Here is a 27,080-nt window from a genome sequence, read left to right on the forward strand (position 1 = left end):
GGACAAGGGAACTGTCAAAATACCATACCGGCCCAACCCCGAGTAAGGGCCTAACATGATTTCTGATATAGTCTGTCTCCCACTGTCGGAGAAATGATCCGAGGGAGGTTTACTGGGCAGCTCTTCTCTTTTCGCCTTCTACATCGCTTCTCCTCTCTCCTCTACTTCGCCCACTCCTCTCTCTTCTCCACCCTCTTCTTCATTGTCCGAAGACGATTCCAAGATAATGGCACTAGGGATGTTCCCTGTACTCCCTCTGATCAGACAGGGGTGGAATTGGTACATTTGGTTCCGGTGGGGTTCTATACTGATCAACAGGGGCTGCTGTACCGAGTGGTTGGTAGTAACAGTTTTCCCATGCAGGTTCTGTGAAAATAGAATATGCTGAAGAAAACGCTATGTCTTACAAAAGCCTAATGGTGCCTTTTGGTAGCACAAACATCTTTTAACAGAAATTTCTTATTGTTTGTAAATATTTCAATATGCTTCTAGGTATTTAGATTCATGTCCTCATAATTAATAATACCTTCTGAATGTTTCAATGTTTAAAATTGACCTGAGTGACTAATTGAAATTATCAGAGATACAAAATTGGAGCAGCAATAGAAAACTCTAAATTCAAGGAAAATGGGGAAAAAAACGAGTAAATGTCCGAGCTGCAAGGACAAAATGAAAAATGTGATGAAACTTTGAAGAATTTGTTTAAGGAAACTTGAAATTCTAAAAAGGAGAAACTACAATAAAAAGTTCTAGCATGGTCCATTGTCTCAAGATTGGAAAAATGAGAAACTACCTTCATGACTGTAATATTTCTCAAGAATCTCATTCACGGAAAATCTCTCCTGGGAAGACTTGGTCATGTCTGATATTATTTGGCACATTAATGTTTGAGTGTCCATGTCACGGATGATGATGTCCACTGGGAACTCACCAATGGCGATCTAAAAAGGAAATCATATGGTGCAGATAGACACTGCGCATGTGTTGCAAGTATTATGCTCTAAGAAAGAAACTGGTAGTATGAGATCAGTATGGCGCCAGTGTACCTGTGTCCCTCCTATTTGAAACAATCTAGGAGGCAGGTGGAGGAATGGGAAAGGGTATTTAATCCAAAAGTCCAAGAAAATGCTTGAAAAAAACGTTCTGCTTCAGCAACTTACTGACACTAAAAGTAAATTGCTGTAATTTGGAAGCAAAATCACTGTATGTTGGGTTCAGAAGTTGTGCTCACCCAACCTGTTCCATATGCATCTGTCACAGTTTGGTTTCAATTCTGTAGATGCACTAACCGAATATGGTTGTCCTGTTGAAGTGTCGATGACCATCCCATGAGAAGTCGTGAGTGTCACACTGCCATACATAACATCTCTAAAGAGATGATGTGTTTGACATCAACATGACAGCCAAATTTGTTTTGCATCTTGGCTGTGGCCAGCGCATCTAAAAAAAGTGTGTTGCATTTACAGAAAAGGGCAAAATATTTATGAGCTGCTGACTGCTAAACAATCACAAACGTGCTAATCAAATTCAAAACCATGTATGTAAGAATCATGCAACTTGTAAATGATAACCTTAAAGTCATGGATATCTTGTCATCCATTAGTATTAAGAGATGCCTTACATCATTCCTGAATAAATACTAGTATATATTTATTGAACTGTGGGGAGGCACAGTTACCTGTTTCTGTTGATATATGGCGCTACTCATTTATTAAACACAAATCTGATGATGCAACCAAACACACCTTATGTAGAATTCGTTTAAGGTTATCTGTTGCCTGTCTGTTCCAAAATATGGTATTTTCCCGGACAGAGCACTGAGCATAGTACAACCTAGGCTGAAGACATCACTCTTGTATCCATGATCTGAAAACGGATGGATGGATGGATGAATGGATTCATCCATTTCAGAATTGTTCATGCATGGACGGATGGATGGATGGACGGACGGACGGTCGGGTGGATGAATGGATAGACGGATGGATGGAGGGTTGATGGAATAATAAATGGATGAATGGATTCATCCATTTCAGAAATAATCATGCATTTGATTAATTTGACATACTGCTGGAATTAAATCATATTACCAGGACTACTGAACATGAGAGTAAATATCCAATTACATTTTATTTTTTTCATTGCTATAAATCTTTCAGGTTCTCAGAACATTCTGTGATACCTTCTGCCCACCACAGCATTACATGTTAAGCAAACCTTCGCCTGCGTGTAACCTCTGGTGAGGAGTAAGGAGTCGGAAAACTCTGATGTGCAATCGTCAATATTGCACAGAGCACTACATCCAACTACACAGATCCGCTGGTCTGTTCTCGATATCATGATGTGATCAGCTGTGACAAAAACAATCAATATTGTCAATAAACATGAACAATACAAAACATGAAGGCGATGAGTGTTAGTGTTTTGCTTAAATGTTGTCAAACATTATTCTTTTCAGTGATTGATTTTTACATATCTTCCCATATACCCTTCACTTGTGACTTACTGAACTAAACAGAATCCATATTTTTTTTCAAAATATTATATTAACAGACACATATAGAAAAATAAATATAATATCCATTCACTGGTTCCACATTTTGTTTCACTCTATATTTTTCCTCCAACAAAGTTACCTCCCTTACTGAGTACATCAACATCGTGGTAGAAACACGGTATTGTATTCTGGATCTAGCATTCAGTATTATGAATTTCCTGTTCAAGCACACTGTGTACATTGCTTTTTTTACAAAACAATCACAAATAGACAAAAGAACATTTTTAGTACATCTTCAAGCAAATCCCATGTTCCCAGGTGAAGTTTGTCCTATAGCCATGAACTTCCAATAAACGCTTGAAAACATATTTAAAGCTTAAACAGAAACTACCAAACCTTTCTGAATCCCCCAATGTATTGTCTGAACGGACATTAGAGGCATGATACATACGGTCGATGTTTCGATGAAGAATATTCCTGCTGTGTAAGTCTTTCAAGAAGCACAACATCTTGTAGGTCAACAGATACACCTCATCGTGGTCAAGTCGGTGACGTATTTTAAGCAGCTCTGTCAGTGTTACTCCTATAAATAGAACACCAGGACTTATAAACTCGAAACCTTCGGATCTGGGCTGATGCTTGCCCATGAATCGAAGAAATACTCATGTCATAAGAGATTCCAAATCACAATTTTCATCTCTGGTTGAAACAGTTGACGCACCATCACATAAATAAAAATTATTTCGAAAGTACTTTTGAAATCATAGTCATGTGTTGTTAACTTTGATATTGAACTTAATTTGTTTAAATCTACAGATAAAAAGGCTTTACATTAAATTATTTTGGGCTTTCTTGTCATTAGGAGTCTACTAATGCCTACAGGGAATAACGCCTACAGTCTTAAATACACAATTTTACGCACCAGTGGTTACAAATTGTACTTCCTCTACCCTTTCACTAAAGTGGTAGGTCCCACTTCATTGTGCATTAATGCCTACAGAGAATACAAACACAGACCTTTAAATGACATTTTATCAGATTTAATCATATCATCATTTTCATTTCTTCACACAAAATTACATCACATTACATTACACATTACTGAATCATTAATTGAGATTACATTACATTATAAATCATATTATTGAATTATTAATTGAGATGACATTCAACTTAATCAAATGTGCAGCAGCTGAGAGGAACTCCATGGGCGTCGTGATTCCAGTTGTCAGTTGGTCCTTCAGTCTTGTGAGTCTCTGGTCGATCTCTGTGTAGATCCTCTTACTGGGTGGGGGACGGGCGTCATACGACATCTGCACCAAGTTGTTCCTCTCAGTTTTCTCCAACTTCTGAAGCACTTTCACCAAAGCGAAAATGTTAGGGTGAGTTTTCTGGACAGTCTTGTTGAGGTGGGAATGCCAACCCTCGAGATGATTGTTCGTCCTCGGGCCTCGGGTCCTGAATGATAACCACTGGAAGGAGGGGAAGGAGTGCTGCTGTTCTTCTCACCCAACTGTTGACTTCAGGATCCTGCTGGTAGGCTTTACTGAAGACGAGAGTCTGAACCTTCCTCCAGAGAGCCTGTGTGTAGTGGAAGTAGCAGCCACGGATGTCACAGTTGGGGAAGACGGTCTCAACAGCAACAGCGTTGATGGCGGCGATTTCGAAATCAATCTGGGTGACATCAGGCTGAAGGGGGGATCCTGTTGTCTGTTGTACCTTGTCGCTCAGGAGACGTGGCAGACGTTCATAGGTGCGGCATTGGCGGTTGGGCAGCAGACAGAAGACCATCTGAGTCATCTTTCCTCCGGACTAGTCCATGGATGACTGGGTGACATCAGGCTGATGGGGATCCTGTTGTCTGTTGTACCTTGTCGCTCAGGAGACGTAGCAGACAAGTCCATGGATGACGTACAGTTGATCCCAGAGATGTGGACAGGAGTAGAACGTGCCGTCCATGTAGAGGGTGTCGACTTCTTGTAGGAGGGTCCGGCAGACGGTCACTTGTGGCGAAGCAGATGATCTTGTCGTCGTCTTCGTCGTCTATGCAAAGGAAGGGCAGTCCATCAGAAGTTTCCGTGAAGCAGTCTGGTAGATTCACCTCGCTGAGCGTCTGGGAAAGTTGGGGCATCGTCTTTCGTCTCAGAGCAATACATTTGCTTCTCAGTAACAAAAATCTCCCCCAATAAATTAAACATTTCCTTCTCACTTTGTTTTATCCCTCAATATGTTTTTCTGTCCTTCAACCGTGTGAGATAAAGCATAGCCTCTGCTAATTGCTCTTTGCCCTCTACTCCCCTAATCCCATTGAAGGCATTAGTGCACATTAACCGGTACAGTCCACTTGTGTGCAGGTAAGCGTATCGCTGTCACAACAAACTTTGTAGCTATTATTCCCTCACAACAAACTTTGTAGCTATTATTCCCTGTAGCTAATTTCCCCTGTAGGCATTAGTAGACCAACCACAGCTTATGTTGTGCAACATACCATTAAAAAGCTTCTGCAAAACTTGCACCTTGTGCTGGTTCCATATGACACCTATAACTTCAACAATCGTACCAAGTCCACTTGTAATTGCTAGTTCTACCTCAGTTCTCTGGAAGTCACTCCGGTTATACTGGAAAAAAAGATGTTCAGTATAAAACATCGGGCACCAGAGAAGAATTAGTCCTAAATATACAGCAGATATATTTGTCAAAAAGGCAGAATAGTGGTAAAGATTATATGAATGGACCAATGAAAATGCTTAAACTTGGCCCTGATTTCTTGAAAAAAAACATAAGTCTGAGTTTTTACTTAGAGTCACAGTTTTGGCTCAAATTTGGGAAAACTATTTCTTAAAATAACTGAAATCTATATTAAAGGTAAAGTCCAGTTCTTTTGGTTTTTGGTTATTTAGAAACATGTCTGAGTTGGAAATTCAGCTGTTTAAAATTCTCAAACTTCGTTTCGAAATTTATGTCAAAATCTAAGAAATCAGATGTTCAAACAGGGTCATCATGTCCTTCCTTGACCATATCACTATCCACCATAATCTGCATGAGAAAAGTACATCCTTTTTGCCTGATGTCTCACACAGCAGTACTCCTGCTATGTAGCATCAGCTGCTAAACCAAACAATCAAGTGATTGATGGCCAAGAAAACCCAGTGAACACCTTACCTCGCCTAACATATTTAATTTGTAGCTGCTAGATAAGGTTAGTTGGAGATAACTTGCTACAAATGGTAAACATTTGTTAGGTATTGACTATTGTTATTATGAAAAGGCAGATTACTTAGACAGGTACGGTGATGTAGAGTGTTACATGAGCACCTTTACTTCATTCATAAGAATTTAAACAGAGAAATTATTTCTATCAATATTGTTAACGAATTAATTATAAAATTTCATGAAAATGTGGGTACTAAATGCACTAAAATCTGTACGTTACTGAGAAAGGGTAATCTCAAATATCACATCTGACCCCTTTCTAAACTGTGTAGCCATCTTACCTGTTTGGAAATGATGACTTTGTTGTTGATGCTGCTGCCAAATGTTCTTCTCGTCACCCCCTGTCGACGACCTAGCCTTTCTGTACTAGAATATGGGAAGTCAAAGTTTCTAACTTCTTGCGGAATGACGTCTTGAGTCTGTTAATAATAACAAAAATAAAACAGATCCTGAGATTCTTATCCGGTTTCAGTTTTTGTTATTTACACTGAAATAATTAATTTATGTATCATTATAATAATCAGTCCCACATTTAGTTAGATGACAAATATTGTAGAGGTGGGTGGTCTTGTGCCTAGAGCTCAGGTCACAAATAAGTTGAAGTATAGTTGGTCACAGAAATTCCTTGGATGGGTGGCCATGTTTGGCAGCTTGACTCCTGAGAGTTTCTAGGACTTCCTAGAAGTCCCACAACGAAGCACACGTGACTCATTTGGCAAGCGAGTTTGTTCAAAGTTGCCTCTGTTCACCCAGCAGAAGATGGGTACCAGGTGGGATGTGATGGTCATATGACAGTTAACCTAACAGTCAGCTTCAGTTAACTAGGGTAAAATGTAGGCGCTTCGTGGATAATTTGTTCTTTGCGCCACTGAACATCTTGTGGATCTAAGACGCTCTACAAATGTGTTATATATGGTGAATATATAGATAGATAGATAGATAGATAGATATTCGTGATGAGGTGAGAATGGACATCCGCAGTTATATATATATATATATATATAGAGAGAGAGAGAGAGAGAGAGAGAGGTATCGTGAAGATATGGTATCATTAAAAAATCAAATTTATCCCACAAGAGAGATCAGTGACGAAACAACATATACTCTTTGATACTTTGTATGGTTATGAAAGTTTATCAAATTGTTCATCACCGATTTTTCACCAAACTGCAGGTGATCAACATTTCAGCAAAGATGCATAAATAAATCATTCCATCCTTAAGAACAAATTATTTATAAATTTTCAATTTCAAGCCGGCAATAGGGTTGCCTAGTGGTGAAAGCGTTTGTTTGTCACGCCTAGGTCACTGGGCCTTCCATGCACTACGTCACTAGGCCTCTCATGCACTAGGTCACTGGACTTACCATTGACCAGGTCATTGGACCTCCCATGTACTAGGTCATTGGACCTCCCATGTACTAGGTCACTGGCCGTCCCATGTACTAGATCACTTGACCTCCCATGCACTAGATCATTTGGCCTCCCATGTACTAGGTCACTTGACCTCCCATGCACTAGGTCACTGTAGCTCGCATGTACTAGGTCATTGGTCCTCCCATGTACTAGACCACTGTACCTCCCGTGCACTAGGTCACTGTACCTCCCATGTTCTAGGTCACATGACCTCCCATGTACTAAGTCACTGGACCTCCCATGTACTAAGTCACTGGACCTCCCATGTACTAGATCACTGTACCTCCCATGTTCAAGGTCACAGGACCTCCCATGTTCTAGGTCACAGGACCTCCCATATACTAAGTCACTGGACCTCCCATGCACTAGATCACTGGACCTCCCATGTACTAGGTCACTGTACCTCCCATGTGCTAGGCCACTGTACCTCCCATGTACTAGATCACTGGACCTCCCATGTACTAGGTCACTGTATCTCCCATGTTCTAGGTCACAGGACCTCCCATGTACTAAGTCACTGGACCTCCTATGCACTTGGTAAACGAATTAGAACATAAAAAATGTTTCCATACAATAAAAATCGAGCCGGTGGCTCTGTAGTTCAGTGGAAGAAATAATGATATGGCCCTTCAATATCATTCTGGTCTCGAACGTTTACAGACTTCATGGAATGTTGTTGAAAAAAGATTCTTCAAAAAAGACAAATACTTTTTCAAGATCTTTAACAATAAATTCATTACATCTAGAGTGAGTGAGTTTTGTTTTACGCCACATTTAACATTTCAAAAAATATCATGAAACAAATTCATTACATTTGGAACATAAATAACTGATGAATCGCTTTGTCACTATGCTTCCATGGTGGCATCAAGAACACATCCTGTCAATATTTGGGTACAACAGTGCCAATTAGTTGTGAGGTTTTTGCCTCGGCCTACCCCTACCTCCAATATGACGCCACAACATTGATCACCATGGAGACTGTTGTCATGACGACTCAGTGCTTCCTCACACAAACTGCATTGTAAAGTTCGGAAGTCCCCAATCTGCACAGTGGGTGGTAGAGGGTCAGGATCTGGTGCGGGTGGCATCCTGGGTCCCTCCATTGGATGGTAATCATCACTATTGGCATCGGTTGCGGGCAGATGCGGCATGGCTGATTTAATCACACGGGAAGAAAAGAATTGTTATCATAATATATATACGTTTTGAGGTGTCTCTTCAAATAATTCCTCAATTGGGATAGTGTTTTTGTTCCTGGAACTACGTCCTGGTCTTACAAAGTGGCATAGTGGGCCAGGTTGTCCAGCTTGGTTTATTGGTTGAGTGGTTCCTTCGGGACATTGCACCTTTGGTGTTGTCACTGATGTTCATTCGAACTTCATAATATTACTTAGCATTATCTGGATTTGTCCTGTTCCCAACTTTCAGTTCTCATGTCAACATAATGCAAATGATGAAGACATCCTATACCCCTTTAATATGTCTCTGTATTGCTATATTAATGTGCCACATAATGTAAAGGTGCTATGTTAATGTGTCACATAATGTAAAGGTGCTATGTTAATGTGTCACATACTGTAAAGGTGATGTATTAATGTGTCACATGCTGTAAAGGTCCTATATTAATGTGTCACATAATGCAAAGGTGCTATATCAATGTGTCACATGCTGTAAATGTGCTATATCAATGTGTCACATGCTGTAAATGTGCTATATTTATGTGCCACATACTGTGAATGTTCTATATCAGCGTGTCATATACTGTAAAGGTGATATACCAATCTGTCACATACTAAAAAGGTGATACATTAAAGTGTCACATAATGTAAAGGTGCTGTATTAATGTGTCACATACTGTAAAGGTGATGTATTAATGTGTCACATAATGCAAAGGTGATATGTTAATGTGTCACATAATGCAAAGGTGATATATTAATGTGTCACATAATGCAAAGGTGATATATTAATGTGTCACATAATGCAAAGGTGATATATTAATGTGTCACATAATGCAAAGGTGATATATCAATGTGTCACATAATGCAAAGGTGATATATCAATGTGTCACATAATGCAAAGGTGATATATCAATGTGTCACATAATGCAAAGGTGATATATTAATGTGTCACATACTGTAAAGGTCCTATATTAATGTGTTACATACTGTAAAGGTTCTTTATTAATGTGTCACATACAGTAAAGGTGCTCACTGAGCGAGAGGGTTCGAGCACTTTTCAGTAATTCATACTACTTTACATGATTTCCTGTGTTTATTTCACCATGGAAACATGTTAGCATTAATGTAGAGGCAAATTTAAAGGTACTGGGAGTAAAGATAGGGCTGTTTTGAGTGGAATAGATTGTTTTAGTGTCCAGAATATGAACGTTGCTTCGTTTTGTGGTCGAACAGTGGGAAAAGACCCTCACGGTGAGTCTTACCATCAAGTAGTGGTTCCCTGGCTTCTAAATTTGTTGGAACTGATGAATTTGACAACAAATTAGGTTAAAATCACCACTGCCACAACAATGTGAGTGTCTAAGTTCATCTCCTGAGGGTCAATTTGAAGTCAAATGATAAGAATATCATGAAATTTGTTCACTGCTGACAGCAGAACATGTCACAAACCCTTGTTTTAAATGCAAACAGTGTAGCATATGATCAATTCTTTCTGCCTGTCCCCTTTGAATATGCAACGACCTAATTTTTTCTTTTCCTTTTTAAAAAAATATACCCCTTTTTCACCCATAGGACTTTCAAAATGAATTTCTGTTTTATTAACAACTGTCTCATTGCTGTTATAGATTTTATGATTTGACATTTAATGTAATCTCAACACTATTTTCAGCTTGTAGAATGCCTGTTGGTGAATGGGGAGGTGTATCTTCACAAATACAGCAGAAAAAGAAGCCTTCACATCCAATGTGGTATTTCGACATGCCGGCCCGAAGTCTGTTGTTGACAGTGTCTAATCAAGCATACTCCCTTTGCTTCGATATGCTTCACCGCCTTGTAGAAGTTGCAGTACTTGGACATGTAGGTACATATAGTACATTTAAGTGTCCCAGTCCAGTTAAGGCACCAAAATGTCTCACTACCAAATTCCATCACTCGGTCATCCTCATACATTAGAAATTTCTGACAGTGTCCCCTTAATGCCTCAGTGTGTAGTATTTCAGCTTCCCAGACATGAAATAAGGGCTGTACATCAATCCCAGAAGCTGCTTAGATGTAAATAATAACAACTGACCCTTGTGGAATGTAATATTATGGGTCTGAATTCACATTTTATTGACATGAGAGTGTTCGATATCTTAAAATTATCTCCCCTGTTTACCCAAATACATTGTGTCTTTCTCTAACCCAGTAACCCATAAATTACTGCAGAGAAGCTCTGTTTTTAGCTGATATTGTCAAATACTGTTAATTGTAATTAAAAATATTCAGTTTAGGGCAGGGTAACCAATAAATTTCCAAAGTTATGTGGATTTTTTCACTTTGTTCCCTCTAAACTGGCTTATACATGAAATTGGCAAGTGTAACAGCCTCAAAACAATACACAGTCAATAGTTTTGAATTTCTGGAAGTATTTCAAAGTCTTAGCTTGATGAATCAATAGATTCAAATGTAAGTTCTTATCATGCTGTGGTCTAAAAGTGATTTCATCTGTTGAAAGGGTCATTTGCCTTGATCGACTAACAGGCGGCAGGGTACTGTGGTCAGTGTTTCAGACTGCTAGGCATAATCCAACCCCTCACTTATTACATTCTGGCAAAGTTCATCATCCAGCCTTACATATGTCAGGATGTTAAAGCTGCTTAATGTTAAACCTGTCCAATTTCTGGCCTGAATTCAATGATTTTTGTCGTTCAAAATATAGTTTGGATTGATATGATCAAGGCAGTCCCAGTCATGCATGGAATTAACCCATGGCCCCCTTTTTGTGAAATAAGAGTAAACTCCCATGGTATATGTATGATTTAAAACTTTCTCTATTAATGCAGAAGTGCATTTTGTATAGCTTTGGTGAAATAGACATGATATAACTCTTACAGCTCCGTCAGTGCAGCAAATCCATATATTCTTGTGCCATATAGATATGTTGGACAGGAAAAAGTATTGAAGCTTCATGCAGTTTTATATTTTTTCTGAGAAGTTGCATGTATATACAGTACATAAGTCACAGATTTGCCTAGGGCAAATGTTTCTAAATTTTCCTACAGGGTTCGAGCACTTTTCAGTAATTCATACTTTACATGATTTCCTGTGTTTATTTCACCATGGAAACATGTTAGCATTAATGTAGAGGCAAATTTAAAGGTACTGGGAGTAAAGATAGGGCTGTTTTGAGTGGAATAGATTGTTTTAGTGTCCAGAATATGAACGTTGCTTCGTTTTGTGGTCGAACAGTGGGAAAAGACCCTCACGGTGAGTCTTACCATCAAGTAGTGGTTCCCTGGCTTCTAAATTTGTTGGAACTGATGAATTTGACAACAAATTAGGTTAAAATCACCACTGCCACAACAATGTGAGTGTCTAAGTTCATCTCCTGAGGGTCAATTTGAAGTCAAATGATAAGAATATCATGAAATTTGTTCACTGCTGACAGCAGAACATGTCACAAACCCTTGTTTTAAATGCAAACAGTGTAGCATATGATCAATTCTTTCTGCCTGTCCCCTTTGAATATGCAACGACCTAATTTTCTTTTCCTTTTTAAAAATATACCCCTTTTTTCACCCATAGGACTTTCAAAATGAATTTCTGTTTTATTAACAACTGTCTCATTGCTGTTATAGATTTTATGATTTGACATTTAATGTAATCTCAACACTATTTTCAGCTTGTAGAATGCCTGTTGGTGAATGGGGAGGTGTATCTTCACAAATACAGCAGAAAAAGAAGCCTTCACATCCAATGTGGTATTTCGACATGCCGGCCGAAGTCTGTTGTTGGTAGTGTCTAATCAAGCATACTCCCTTTGCTTCGATATGCTTCACCGCCTTGTAGAAGTTGCAGTACTTGGACATGTAGGTACATATAGTACATTTAAGTGTCCCAGTCCAGTTAAGGCACCAAAATGTCTCACTACCAAATTCCATCACTCGGTCATCCTCATACATTAGAAATTTCTGACAGTGTCCCCTTAATGCCTCAGTGTGTAGTATTTCAGCTTCCCAGACATGAAATAAGGGCTGTACATCAATCCCAGAAGCTGCTTAGATGTAAATAATAACAACTGACCCTTGTGGAATGTAATATTATGGGTCTGAATTCACATTTTATTGACATGAGAGTGTTCGATATCTTAAAATTATCTCCCCTGTTTACCCAAATACATTGTGTCTTTCTCTAACCCAGTAACCCATAAATTACTGCAGAGAAGCTCTGTTTTTAGCTGATATTGTCAAATACTGTTAATTGTAATTAAAAATATTCAGTTTAGGGCAGGGTAACCAATAAATTTCCAAAGTTATGTGGATTTTTTCACTTTGTTCCCTCTAAACTGGCTTATACATGAAATTGGCAAGTGTAACAGCCTCAAAACAATACACAGTCAATAGTTTTGAATTTCTGGAAGTATTTCAAAGTCTTAGCTTGATGAATCAATAGATTCAAATGTAAGTTCTTATCATGCTGTGGTCTAAAAGTGATTTCATCTGTTGAAAGGGTCATTTGCCTTGATCGACTAACAGGCGGCAGGGTACTGTGGTCAGTGTTTCAGACTGCTAGGCATAATCCAACCCCTCACTTATTACATTCTGGCAAAGTTCATCATCCAGCCTTACATATGTCAGGATGTTAAAGCTGCTTAATGTTAAACCTGTCCAATTTCTGGCCTGAATTCAATGATTTTTGTCGTTCAAAATATAGTTTGGATTGATATGATCAAGGCAGTCCCAGTCATGCATGGAATTAACCCATGGCCCCCCTTTTTTGTGAAATAAGAGTAAACTCCCATGGTATATGTATGATTTAAAAACTTTCTCTATTAATGCAGAAGTGCATTTTGTATAGCTTTGGTGAAATAGACATGATATAACTCTTACAGCTCTGTCAGTGCAGCAAATCCATATATTCTTGTGCCATATAGATATGTTGGACAGGAAAAAGTATTGAAGCTTCATGCAGTTTTATATTTTTTCTGAGAAGTTGCATGTATATACAGTACATAAGTCACAGATTTGCCTAGGGCAAATGTTTCTAAATTTTCCTACAGGGTTCGAGCACTTTTCAGTAATTCATACTTTACATGATTTCCTGTGTTTATTTCACCATGGAAACATGTTAGCATTAATGTAGAGGCAAATTTAAAGGTACTGGGAGTAAAGATAGGGCTGTTTTGAGTGGAATAGATTGTTTTAGTGTCCAGAATATGAACGTTGCTTCGTTTTGTGGTCGAACAGTGGGAAAAGACCCTCACGGTGAGTCTTACCATCAAGTAGTGGTTCCCTGGCTTCTAAATTTGTTGGAACTGATGAATTTGACAACAAATTAGGTTAAAATCACCACTGCCACAACAATGTGAGTGTCTAAGTTCATCTCCTGAGGGTCAATTTGAAGTCAAATGATAAGAATTCATGAAATTTGTTCACTGCTGACAGCAGAACATGTCACAAACCCTTGTTTTAAATGCAAACAGTGTAGCATATGATCAATTCTTTCTGCCTGTCCCCTTTTGAATATGCAACGACCTAATTTTCTTTTCCTTTTTTAAAAATATACCCCTTTTTTCACCCATAGGACTTTCAAAATGAATTTCTGTTTTATTAACAACTGTCTCATTGCTGTTATAGATTTTATGATTTGACATTTAATGTAATCTCAACACTATTTTCAGCTTGTAGAATGCCTGTTGGTGAATGGGGAGGTGTATCTTCACAAATACAGCAGAAAAAGAAGCCTTCACATCCAATGTGGTATTTCGACAAGCCGGCCGAAGTCTGTTGTTGGCAGTGTCTAATCAAGCATACTCCCTTTGCTTCGATATGCTTCACCGCCTTGTAGAAGTTGCAGTACTTGGACATGTAGGTACATATAGTACATTTAAGTGTCCCAGTCCAGTTAAGGCACCAAAATGTCTCACTACCAAATTCCATCACTCGGTCATCCTCATACATCAGAAATTTCTGACAGTGTCCCCTTAATGCCTCAGTGTGTAGTATTTCAGCTTCCCAGACATGAAATAAGGGCTGTACATCAATCCCAGAAGCTGCTTAGATGTAAATAATAACAACTGACCCTTGTGGAATGTAATATTATGGGTCTGAATTCACATTTTATTGACATGAGAGTGTTCGATATCTTAAAATTATCTCCCCTGTTTACCCAAATACATTGTGTCTTTCTCTAACCCAGTAACCCATAAATTACTGCAGAGAAGCTCTGTTTTAGCTGATATTGTCAAATACTGTTAATTGTAATTAAAAATATTCAGTTTAGGGCAGGGTAACCAATAAATTTCCAAAGTTATGTGGATTTTTTCACTTTGTTCCCTCTAAACTGGCTTATACATGACATTGGCAAGTGTAACAGCCTCAAAACAATACACAGTCAATAGTTTTGAATTTCTGGAAGTATTTCAAAGTCTTAGCTTGATGAATCAATAGATTCAAATGTAAGTTCTTATCATGCTGTGGTCTAAAAGTGATTTCATCTGTTGAAAGGGTCATTTGCCTTGATCGACTAACAGGCGGCAGGGTACTGTGGTCAGTGTTTCAGACTGCTAGGCATAATCCAACCCCTCACTTATTACATTCTGGCAAAGTTCATCATCCAGCCTTACATATGTCAGGATGTTAAAGCTGCTTAATGTTAAACCTGTCCAATTTCTGGCCTGAATTCAATGATTTTTGTCGTTCAAAATATAGTTTGGATTGATATGATCAAGGCAGTCCCAGTCATGCATGGAATTAACCCATGGCCCCCTTTTTGTGAAATAAGAGTAAACTCCCATGGTATATGTATGATTTAAAAACTTTCTCTATTAATGCAGAAGTGCATTTTGTATAGCTTTGGTGAAATAGACATGATATAACTCTTACAGCTCCGTCAGTGCAGCAAATCCATATATTCTTGTGCCATATAGATATGTTGGACAGGAAAAAGTATTGAAGCTTCATGCAGTTTTATATTTTTTCTGAGAAGTTGCATGTATATACAGTACATAAGTCACAGATTTGCCTAGGGCAAATGTTTCTAAATTTTCCTACAGGGTTCGAGCACTTTTCAGTAATTCATACTTTACATGATTTCCTGTGTTTATTTCACCATGGAAACATGTTAGCATTAATGTAGAGGCAAATTTAAAGGTACTGGGAGTAAAGATAGGGCTGTTTTGAGTGGAATAGATTGTTTTAGTGTCCAGAATATGAACGTTGCTTCGTTTTGTGGTCGAACAGTGGGAAAAGACCCTCACGGTGAGTCTTACCATCAAGTAGTGGTTCCCTGGCTTCTAAATTTGTTGGAACTGATGAATTTGACAACAAATTAGGTTAAAATCACCACTGCCACAACAATGTGAGTGTCTAAGATCATCTCCTGAGGGTCAATTTGAAGTCAAATGATAAGAATATCATGAAATTTGTTCACTGCTGACAGCAGAACATGTCACAAACCCTTGTTTTAAATGCAAACAGTGTAGCATATGATCAATTCTTTCTGCCTGTCCCCTTTTGAATATGCAACGACCTAATTTTCTTTTCCTTTTTTAAAAATATACCCCTTTTTTCACCCATAGGACTTTCAAAATGAATTTCTGTTTTATTAACAACTGTCTCATTGCTGTTATAGATTTTATGATTTGACATTTAATGTAATCTCAACACTATTTTCAGCTTGTAGAATGCCTGTTGGTGAATGGGGAGGTGTATCTTCACAAATACAGCAGAAAAAGAAGCCTTCACATCCAATGTGGTATTTCGACATGCCGGCCGAAGTCTGTTGTTGGCAGTGTCTAATCAAGCATACTCCCTTTGCTTCGATATGCTTCACCGCCTTGTAGAAGTTGCAGTACTTGGACATGTAGGTACATATAGTACATTTAAGTGTCCCAGTCCAGTTAAGGCACCAAAATGTCTCACTACCAAATTCCATCACTCGGTCATCCTCATACATTAGAAATTTCTGACAGTGTCCCCTTAATGCCTCAGTGTGTAGTATTTCAGCTTCCCAGACATGAAATAAGGGCTGTACATCAATCCCAGAAGCTGCTTAGATGTAAATAATAACAACTCACCCTTGTGGAATGTAATATTATGGGTCTGAATTCACATTTTATTGACATGAGAGTGTTCGATATCTTAAAATTATCTCCCCTGTTTACCCAAATACATTGTGTCTTTCTCTAACCCAGTAACCCATAAATTACTGCAGAGAAGCTCTGTTTTTAGCTGATATTGTCAAATACTGTTAATTGTAATTAAAAATATTCAGTTTAGGGCAGGGTAACCAATAAATTTCCAAAGTTATGTGGATTTTTCACTTTGTTCCCTCTAAACTGGCTTATACATGACATTGGCAAGTGTAACAGCCTCAAAACAATACACAGTCAATAGTTTTGAATTTCTGGAAGTATTTCAAAGTCTTAGCTTGATGAATCAATAGATTCAAATGTAAGTTCTTATCATGCTGTGGTCTAAAAGTGATTTCATCTGTTGAAAGGGTCATTTGCCTTGATCGACTAACAGGCGGCAGGGTACTGTGGTCAGTGTTTCAGACTGCTAGGCATAATCCAACCCCTCACTTATTACATTCTGGCAAAGTTCATCATCCAGCCTTACATATGTCAGGATGTTAAAGCTGCTTAATGTTAAACCTGTCCAATTTCTGGCCTGAATTCAATGATTTTTGTCGTTCAAAATATAGTTTGGATTGATATGATCAAGGCAGTCCCAGTCATGCATGGAATTAACCCATGGCCCCCCTTTTTTGTGAAATAAGAGTAAACTCCCATGGTATATGTATGATTTAAAAACTTTCTCTATTAATGCAGAAGTGCATTTTGTATAGCTTTGGTGAAATAGACTTGATATAACTCTTACAGCTCTGTCAGTGCAGCAAATCCATATATTCTTGTGCCATATAGATATGTTGGACAGGAAAAAGTATTGAAGCTTCATGCAGTTTTATATTTTTTCTGAGAAGTTGCATGTATATACAGTACATAAGTCACAGATTTGCCTAGGGCAAATGTTTCTAAATTGTCCTACAGGGTTCGAGCACTTTTCAGTAATTCATACTTTACATGATTTCCTGTGTTTATTTCACCATGGAAACATGTTAGCATTAATGTAGAGGCAAATTTAAAGGTACTGGGAGTAAAGATAGGGCTGTTTTGAGTGGAATAGATTGTTTTAGTGTCCAGAATATGAACGTTGCTTCGTTTTGTGGTCGAACAGTGGGAAAAGACCCTCACGGTGAGTCTTACCATCAAGTAGTGGTTCCCTGGCTTCTAAATTTGTTGGAACTGATGAATTTGACAACAAATTAGGTTAAAATCACCACTGCCACAACAATGTGAGTGTCTAAGATCATCTCCTGAGGGTCAATTTGAAGTCAAATGATAAGAATATCATGAAATTTGTTCACTGCTGACAGCAGAACATGTCACAAACCCTTGTTTTAAATGCAAACAGTGTAGCATATGATCAATTCTTTCTGCCTGTCCCCTTTTGAATATGCAACGACCTAATTTTCTTTTCCTTTTTAAAAAATATACCCTTTTTCACCCATAGGACTTTCAAAATGAATTTCTGTTTTATTAACAACTGTCTCATTGCTGTTATAGATTTTATGATTTGACATTTAATGTGATCTCAACACTATTTTCAGCTTGTAGAATGCCTGTTGGTGAATGGGGAGGTGTATCTTCACAAATACAGCAGAAAAAGAAGCCTTCACATCCAATGTGGTATTTCGACAAGCCGGCCGAAGTCTGTTGTTGGCAGTGTCTAATCAAGCATACTCCCTTTGCTTCGATATGCTTCACCGCCTTGTAGAAGTTGCAGTACTTGGACATGTAGGTACATATAGTACATTTAAGTGTCCCAGTCCAGTTAAGGCACCAAAATGTCTCACTACCAAATTCCATCACTCGGTCATCCTCATACATCAGAAATTTCTTACAGTGTCCCCTTAATGCCTCAGTGTGTAGTATTTCAGCTTCCCAGACATGAAATAAGGGCTGTACATCAATCCCAGAAGCTGCTTAGATGTAAATAATAACAACTCACCCTTGTGGAATGTAATATTATGGGTCTGAATTCACATTTTATTGACATGAGAGTGTTCGATATCTTAAAATTATCTCCCTGTTTACCCAAATACATTGTGTCTTTCTCTAACCCAGTAACCCATAAATTACTGCAGAGAAGCTCTGTTTTTAGCTGATATTGTCAAATACTGTTAATTGTAATTAAAAATATTCAGTTTAGGGCAGGGTAACCAATAAATTTCCAAAGTTATGTGGATTTTTTCACTTTGTTCCCTCTAAACTGGCTTATACATGACATTGGCAAGTGTAACAGCCTCAAAACAATACACAGTCAATAGTTTTGAATTTCTGGAAGTATTTCAAAGTCTTAGCTTGATGAATCAATAGATTCAAATGTAAGTTCTTATCATGCTGTGGTCTAAAAGTGATTTCATCTGTTGAAAGGGTCATTTGCCTTTGATCGACTAACAGGCGGCAGGGTACTGTGGTCAGTGTTTCAGACTGCTAGGCATAATCCAACCCCTCACTTATTACATTCTGGCAAAGTTCATCATCCAGCCTTACATATGTCAGGATGTTAAAGCTGCTTAATGTTAAACCTGTCCAATTTCTGGCCTGAATTCAATGATTTTTGTCGTTCAAAATATAGTTTGGATTGATATGATCAAGGCAGTCCCAGTCATGCATGGAATTAACCCATGGCCCCTTTTTGTGAAATAAGAGTAAACTCCCATGGTATATGTATGATTTAAAACTTTCTCTATTAATGCAGAAGTGCATTTTGTATAGCTTTGGTGAAATAGACTTGATATAACTCTTACAGCTCTGTCAGTGCAGCAAATCCATATATTCTTGTGCCATATAGATATGTTGGACAGGAAAAGTATTGAAGCTTCATGCAGTTTTATATTTTTCTGAGAAGTTGCATGTATATACAGTACATAAGTCACAGATTTGCCTAGGGCAAATGTTTCTAAATTTTCCTACAGGGTTCGAGCACTTTTCAGTAATTCATACTTTACATGATTTCCTGTGTTTATTTCACCATGGAAACATGTTAGCATTAATGTAGAGGCAAATTTAAAGGTACTGGGAGTAAAGATAGGGCTGTTTTGAGTGGAATAGATTGTTTTAGTGTCCAGAATATGAACGTTGCTTCGTTTTTTTGTGGTCGAACAGTGGGAAAAGACCCTCACGGTGAGTCTTACCATCAAGTAGTGGTTCCCTGGCTTCTAAATTTGTTGGAACTGATGAATTTGACAACAAATTAGGTTAAAATCACCACTGCCACAACAATGTGAGTGTCTAAGATCATCTCCTGAGGGTCAATTTGAAGTCAAATGATAAGAATATCATGAAATTTGTTCACTGCTGACAGCAGAACATGTCACAAACCCTTGTTTTAAATGCAAACAGTGTAGCATATGATCAATTCTTTCTGCCTGTCCCCTTTTGAATATGCAACGACCTAATTTTCTTTTCCTTTTTTAAAAATATACCCCTTTTTCACCCATAGGACTTTCAAAATGAATTTCTGTTTTATTAACAACTGTCTCATTGCTGTTATAGATTTTATGATTTGACATTTAATGTGATCTCAACACTATTTTCAGCTTGTAGAATGCCTGTTGGTGAATGGGGAGGTGTATCTTCACAAATACAGCAGAAAAAGAAGCCTTCACATCCAATGTGGTATTTCGACAAGCCGGCCGAAGTCTGTTGTTGGCAGTGTCTAATCAAGCATACTCCCTTTGCTTCGATATGCTTCACCGCCTTGTAGAAGTTGCAGTACTTGGACATGTAGGTACATATAGTACATTTAAGTGTCCCAGTCCAGTTAAGGCACCAAAATGTCTCACTACCAAATTCCATCACTCGGTCATCCTCATACATCAGAAATTTCTTACAGTGTCCCCTTAATGCCTCAGTGTGTAGTATTTCAGCTTCCCAGACATGAAATAAGGGCTGTACATCAATCCCAGAAGCTGCTTAGATGTAAATAATAACAACTCACCCTTGTGGAATGTAATATTATGGGTCTGAATTCACATTTTATTGACATGAGAGTGTTCGATATCTTAAAATTATCTCCCCTGTTTACCCAAATACATTGTGTCTTTCTCTAACCCAGTAACCCATAAATTACTGCAGAGAAGCTCTGTTTTTAGCTGATATTGTCAAATACTGTTAATTGTAATTAAAAATATTCAGTTTAGGGCAGGGTAACCAATAAATTTCCAAAGTTATGTGGATTTTTTCACTTTGTTCCCTCTAAACTGGCTTATACATGACATTGGCAAGTGTAACAGCCTCAAAACAATACACAGTCAATAGTTTTGAATTTCTGGAAGTATTTCAAAGTCTTAGCTTGATGAATCAATAGATTCAAATGTAAGTTCTTATCATGCTGTGGTCTAAAAGTGATTTCATCTGTTGAAAGGGTCATTTGCCTTGATCGACTAACAGGCGGCAGGGTACTGTGGTCAGTGTTTCAGACTGCTAGGCATAATCCAACCCCTCACTTATTACATTCTGGCAAAGTTCATCATCCAGCCTTACATATGTCAGGATGTTAAAGCTGCTTAATGTTAAACCTGTCCAATTTCTGGCCTGAATTCAATGATTTTTGTCGTTCAAAATATAGTTTGGATTGATATGATCAAGGCAGTCCCAGTCATGCATGGAATTAACCCATGGCCCCCTTTTTGTGAAATAAGAGTAAACTCCCATGGTATATGTATGATTTAAAACTTTCTCTATTAATGCAGAAGTGCATTTTGTATAGCTTTGGTGAAATAGACTTGATATAACTCTTACAGCTCTGTCAGTGCAGCAAATCCATATATTCTTGTGCCATATAGATATGTTGGACAGGAAAAAGTATTGAAGCTTCATGCAGTTTTATATTTTTTCTGAGAAGTTGCATGTATATACAGTACATAAGTCACAGATTTGCCTAGGGCAAATGTTTCTAAATTTTCCTACAGGGTTCGAGCACTTTTCAGTAATTCATACTTTACATGATTTCCTGTGTTTATTTCACCATGGAAACATGTTAGCATTAATGTAGAGGCAAATTTAAAGGTACTGGGAGTAAAGATAGGGCTGTTTTGAGTGGAATAGATTGTTTTAGTGTCCAGAATATGAAGCGTTGCTTCGTTTTTGTGGTCGAACAGTGGGAAAAGACCCTCACGGTGAGTCTTACCATCAAGTAGTGGTTCCCTGGCTTCTAAATTTGTTGGAACTGATGAATTTGACAACAAATTAGGTTAAAATCACCACTGCCACAACAATGTGAGTGTCTAAGATCATCTCCTGAGGGTCAATTTGAAGTCAAATGATAAGAATATCATGAAATTTGTTCACTGCTGACAGCAGAACATGTCACAAACCCTTGTTTTAAATGCAAACAGTGTAGCATATGATCAATTCTTTCTGCCTGTCCCCTTTTGAATATGCAACGACCTAATTTTCTTTTCCTTTTTTTAAAAATATACCCCTTTTTTCACCCATAGGACTTTCAAAATGAATTTCTGTTTTATTAACAACTGTCTCATTGCTGTTATAGATTTTATGATTTGACATTTAATGTGATCTCAACACTATTTTCAGCTTGTAGAATGCCTGTTGGTGAATGGGGAGGTGTATCTTCACAAATACAGCAGAAAAAGAAGCCTTCACATCCAATGTGGTATTTCGACAAGCCGGCCGAAGTCTGTTGTTGGCAGTGTCTAATCAAGCATACTCCCTTTGCTTCGATATGCTTCACCGCCTTGTAGAAGTTGCAGTACTTGGACATGTAGGTACATATAGTACATTTAAGTGTCCCAGTCCAGTTAAGGCACCAAAATGTCTCACTACCAAATTCCATCACTCGGTCATCCTCATACATCAGAAATTTCTTACAGTGTCCCCTTAATGCCTCAGTGTGTAGTATTTCAGCTTCCCAGACATGAAATAAGGGCTGTACATCAATCCCAGAAGCTGCTTAGATGTAAATAATAACAACTCACCCTTGTGGAATGTAATATTATGGGTCTGAATTCACATTTTATTGACATGAGAGTGTTCGATATCTTAAAATTATCTCCCCTGTTTACCCAAATACATTGTGTCTTTCTCTAACCCAGTAACCCATAAATTACTGCAGAGAAGCTCTGTTTTTAGCTGATATTGTCAAATACTGTTAATTGTAATTAAAAATATTCAGTTTAGGGCAGGGTAACCAATAAATTTCCAAAGTTATGTGGATTTTTTCACTTTGTTCCCTCTAAACTGGCTTATACATGACATTGGCAAGTGTAACAGCCTCAAAACAATACACAGTCAATAGTTTTGAATTTCTGGAAGTATTTCAAAGTCTTAGCTTGATGAATCAATAGATTCAAATGTAAGTTCTTATCATGCTGTGGTCTAAAAGTGATTTCATCTGTTGAAAGGGTCATTTGCCTTGATCGACTAACAGGCGGCAGGGTACTGTGGTCAGTGTTTCAGACTGCTAGGCATAATCCAACCCCTCACTTATTACATTCTGGCAAAGTTCATCATCCAGCCTTACATATGTCAGGATGTTAAAGCTGCTTAATGTTAAACCTGTCCAATTTCTGGCCTGAATTCAATGATTTTTGTCGTTCAAAATATAGTTTGGATTGATATGATCAAGGCAGTCCCAGTCATGCATGGAATTAACCCATGGCCCCCTTTTTTGTGAAATAAGAGTAAACTCCCATGGTATATGTATGATTTAAAAACTTTCTCTATTAATGCAGAAGTGCATTTTGTATAGCTTTGGTGAAATAGACTTGATATAACTCTTACAGCTCTGTCAGTGCAGCAAATCCATATATTCTTGTGCCATATAGATATGTTGGACAGGAAAAAGTATTGAAGCTTCATGCAGTTTTATATTTTTTCTGAGAAGTTGCATGTATATACAGTACATAAGTCACAGATTTGCCTAGGGCAAATGTTTCTAAATTTTCCTACAGGTTATACTACACTAAATGAGAATCGCTTGCTCACTGAGGCGAGATGCGTATGTAAACAAATGAAGAGATAAAGACATGTGACAGCTGTGATTGGATGAAATAGTGTAAGATGTTTATGTTTTTTTAAAAGCATATCCAACCAGTAATTAAAACTGACCACAATTTTAAGTATTCAGTGCTGTGATTTCCATCACCATGACTTATGCTTATTGTGTGTACAGATATTTTCCAGTAGGTGACATTTGGTGCGGATCTGGGGTTGATGTGTTCCGCTTCCTGTGCTCGCAAAACGAGCCGGACAAGTTGGCCAGATAGTGTGTTTTTATGGTAGTTTAAAGGCCAGAGTGTACCCATGTGCACATGGAATGGCTGTTGATAGCCTGGATTATTTAAAAAAAAAATATAAGGCTACTATAGAAGTCTATGGGAAAACATTTGGTGTTGTGTAACCTGTAAAGCTACAGTCGTCTCAAGAAAAAGTCGTGTCGTCTGTCTCCCCCTACCTTAGCTAAGATACATAGCGTTCACTGACATGAACGCTATGCAGCACCTCCATAGGCCGCAATGGTGGAAATCCTTTGTCGCACTTTCGCGCACTCGTTACGATTTTTGCGCACAAAAAACTTATATGAATTACTTCTTTGTACTTATACCTACACGTGCGCCCTATTTTCGTTATCAAAATATCCAAAAAATATATATTTACAAGCCATCAAACATCTCAGTTGATCGCTCACGTATGAGCGGGGCCATTTTGAATCACGTGACCTGTGACGCGAAGGGGATATCCCTCCCAAAAATAGTAACACACGTGTACCATACCTCGTTGCTTGTTGACAACACATTTTCATACATTTTAGGCAATTAAAACGATTGTATGGAGATTTTCGTTTCCAATCTAGACTGACTGACCACCCCTGCTTTTTCAACAGCTGTTTTCAAAGGATTTGCTGGTGAGTTTTCAATGCTTCATATATAATATAAGATTATTGCTGTCACCTTCACAGTTCCATGGGTGTCACTGTACTACTCATGAATATTTGCCTACAAAACACAGTTTACTAATAAGACTTATTAGAATTTAGGAATTAAATAATTAACGAGTTCACGAATCAATTATCTATAAATTTCATTTGTACCATATAACTTTAAATATTTCTCATTTCACATTTCTCCTATCTTCATCATCATATTTATTTCCTCCTTGGATAGGAGATTAGATGTTGATTACATGAAGGGACAGTGTTTTTAATCATGAATTATTAACAAATACTAAAACAAGGGGATACATCTTGAAAGCAATTGTTAAAAGGGGAAGGATCATTCAAATTACAGCACAAAGCCAAATGCAAATTATTAAAATGCGTCCGTCCGTGCACATTCGTCTTTTCCGGAGCAGAACTTCAAAACCGTTCACTATTTCTTCACCGAACTTGGCACATAGATAGATCTGGTGGTGTACTGGTGCCTTTTGGTAGTTTGGGATTTCTGTATAAAATATTTTTTTGTGTGTTTCCATGGCAACAATTTTCGACTTCGACTGAAATTGGTGGTAGTGTTCTTTTCAGGAGCAGAACTGTAAAACCGTTCAATATTTTTCACCACAAATTGGTATATATATATATCAATCAGAACCTTAAGTGGTGCCTTGGCTATTTGCAGATTTTTGACATTTTTATTTTTCTCGGTTCCATGGAAACGATTTGGACTTAGTCTCAAAAAGTAGGGGTGGGCTTCTTTTCCGGAGCAAAAATCGAAAACCTTTCATTATCTTTCAACAAATGTAGCAGATATATGAGACAGATCTTGAAGTGGTGCCTTTTGTTATTTCAAAGTTTTAGTAGTTATATTTTTCATGATTTCCATGGAACAATTTGGACTAAGTAAAAAAAATCAAGTTGGACTATCAGTAACTGTCAGATGATTTGTTCTTTCAAATTTCTGGAGCCCGGGGGGATTTGTCATCTTTTGATGACTCTTGTTTTGATAAGTTATAGCAGTGAGTTTCACAAAAAATAGACATGTCGTCAAATACTAAGCTGCAACTATATCTCTTCCATCCCTTTGTTTTGTCTTGAACTTGCCCTTGCAATGGGCACAGACAGTGTCATCCATGGTTTCTTCTCTCAACTTTCAACCTTGAATACCAGTAAATAAAGTGCATATCAATGTTAATTATTAATTATCACTTTAATTTAACATGAGTTTAAACTTATACCTTCAAAAGAATAAACTTCATGCACAATTTCATATCCTTATCATTGTTAATGTTCTCAATAAACATCTAATTGCCCCTTGAAAAGCAAACTTTCAAAACTAACACTTCATTGATAATTTGGAAAGCCTGCTATTTTTGCTGTCAAAAGATAAGAGGTACTGTAATGTTTGCAAATGAATTTTCTTCATTTGACCTAACAAATAAAAGCCTTCTGTCCAATGGTGTATGCACAGGAGTTTAAGTATGATATTTGGCATTTTGCTGTAATTTGAATGATCTCCTCATTCAACAATTGATTTATTGATGTATCCCCTTATTTTAGTATTTGTTTATAATTCATGATGACAAATAACACTTTTGGGGCACTTGGTTGCTAATATGGAAATGAAAAGATGATTTTGGCAAGGTTTGTAGCTGGTGCTTGAGACCTAATACAACATGGAAATATTTAAAATATTATTCAAGGTAGGAGAGTTGTAAACTGAGAAATATTTAAGGTTTTGGGGTATACATAAAATTTATAGATAATTAATTCGTGAACTCATTAATTATTTAAGTCCTAAATTCAATTAGTAAACTGTGTTTTGTAGGCAAATATTCATGAGTAGTACAGAGACACCCATGGAACTGTGAAGGTGACAGCAATAATCTTATATTATATATGAAGCATTGAAAACTCACCAGCAAATCCTTTGAAAACAGCTGTTGAAAAAGCAGGGGTGGTCAGTCAGTCTAGATTGGAAACGAAAATCTCCATACAATCGTTTTTATTGCCTAAAATGTATGAAAATGTGTTGTCAACAAGCAACGAGGTATGGTACACGTGTGTTACTATTTTTGGGAGGGATATCCCCTTCGCGTCACAGGTCACGTGATTCAAAATGGCCCCGCTCATATGTGAGCGATCGACTGAGATGTTTGATGGCTTGTAAATATATATTTTTGGATATTTTGATAACGAAAATAGGGCGCACGTGTAGGTATAAGTACAAAGAAGTAATTCATATAAGTTTTTCGTGCGCAAAAATCGTAACGAGTGCGCGAAAGTGCGACAAAGGATTTCCACCATTGCGGCCTATGGAGGTGCTGCATAGCGTTCATGTCAGTGAACGCTATGTATCTTAGCTACCCCTACCTACAACATAACAATTATGTACACGTTTGTGACTTCTGATTGTTCATTATTGTCGTGGGTGTATGATACGTGTATTACTTGCAGCCATGGGATAATAAAGTAAACAAATCGTAAGCCCGATCCGGGATTTACGCAATCCCGATATGCATGCTAAAGAAAATAACTACATATATATACCTTAAAATGGTTACACTGAAATCGATCATTCGTAAAGTAAAACGTTATGTCGTCGCCATCAAACATTCATCTATACTGTCGAATCAATACTAGGAGTACTTATTTTAAAAGAACAAATCCTTTTACCTTTAAATTTAAACTCTCGACTATCTCGACATTGTGGTTTCAAAATGGCGGTCGGTGTTCAAAACGAAAGTACGTGTAACCAGAGACGTGGTGTAACA

General features: G+C 37.7%; 1 protein-coding gene across 2 annotated transcripts; it reads right to left on the bottom strand.

The window, feature by feature from the left end:
* Window positions 1–27,080, bottom strand: LOC124275787 (mitogen-activated protein kinase 1-like). 2 transcript variants are annotated; one of them, XM_046711456.1, is made up of 9 exons: window positions 26,983–27,080; window positions 8,066–8,277; window positions 5,989–6,126; window positions 4,983–5,112; window positions 2,946–3,077; window positions 2,215–2,348; window positions 1,746–1,866; window positions 932–941; window positions 1–366 (listed from the first exon to the last, which is right to left on the bottom strand). In XM_046711456.1, the coding sequence occupies exons 2-7, from the start codon at window positions 8,273–8,275 to the stop codon at window positions 1,834–1,836; spliced, it is 777 nt and encodes a 258-aa protein (XP_046567412.1). In that variant the 5' UTR covers window positions 8,276–8,277; window positions 26,983–27,080; the 3' UTR covers window positions 1–366; window positions 932–941; window positions 1,746–1,833. The 2 variants fall into 2 exon arrangements, with proteins under 2 accessions (XP_046567412.1, XP_046567411.1); XM_046711455.1 differs by having other exon boundaries at window positions 794–941.

The sequence above is a fragment of the Haliotis rubra genome, unplaced genomic scaffold (assembly GCF_003918875.1).
Source record: "Haliotis rubra isolate DU_JTF1 unplaced genomic scaffold, ASM391887v1 Scf2024, whole genome shotgun sequence".
NCBI lineage: Eukaryota > Metazoa > Mollusca > Gastropoda > Lepetellida > Haliotidae > Haliotis > Haliotis rubra.

What these genes read in the sequence shown, in the direction of transcription:
- LOC124275787 (XM_046711456.1), bottom strand. Translation starts at nt 8,275, where the DNA reads ATGCCGCATCTGCCCGCAACCGATGCCAATAGTGATGATTACCATCCA. An exon ending in TTTGCAGAAGCTTTTTAATG is followed by an intron (nt 3,078 to 4,982) that starts GTATGTTGCACA and finishes TTCTATTTATAG; the next exon opens with GAGTAACACTGACAGAGCTG. An exon ending in TCTTCATCGAAACATCGACC is followed by an intron (nt 2,349 to 2,945) that starts GTATGTATCATG and finishes TTTTTGTCACAG; the next exon opens with CTGATCACATCATGATATCG.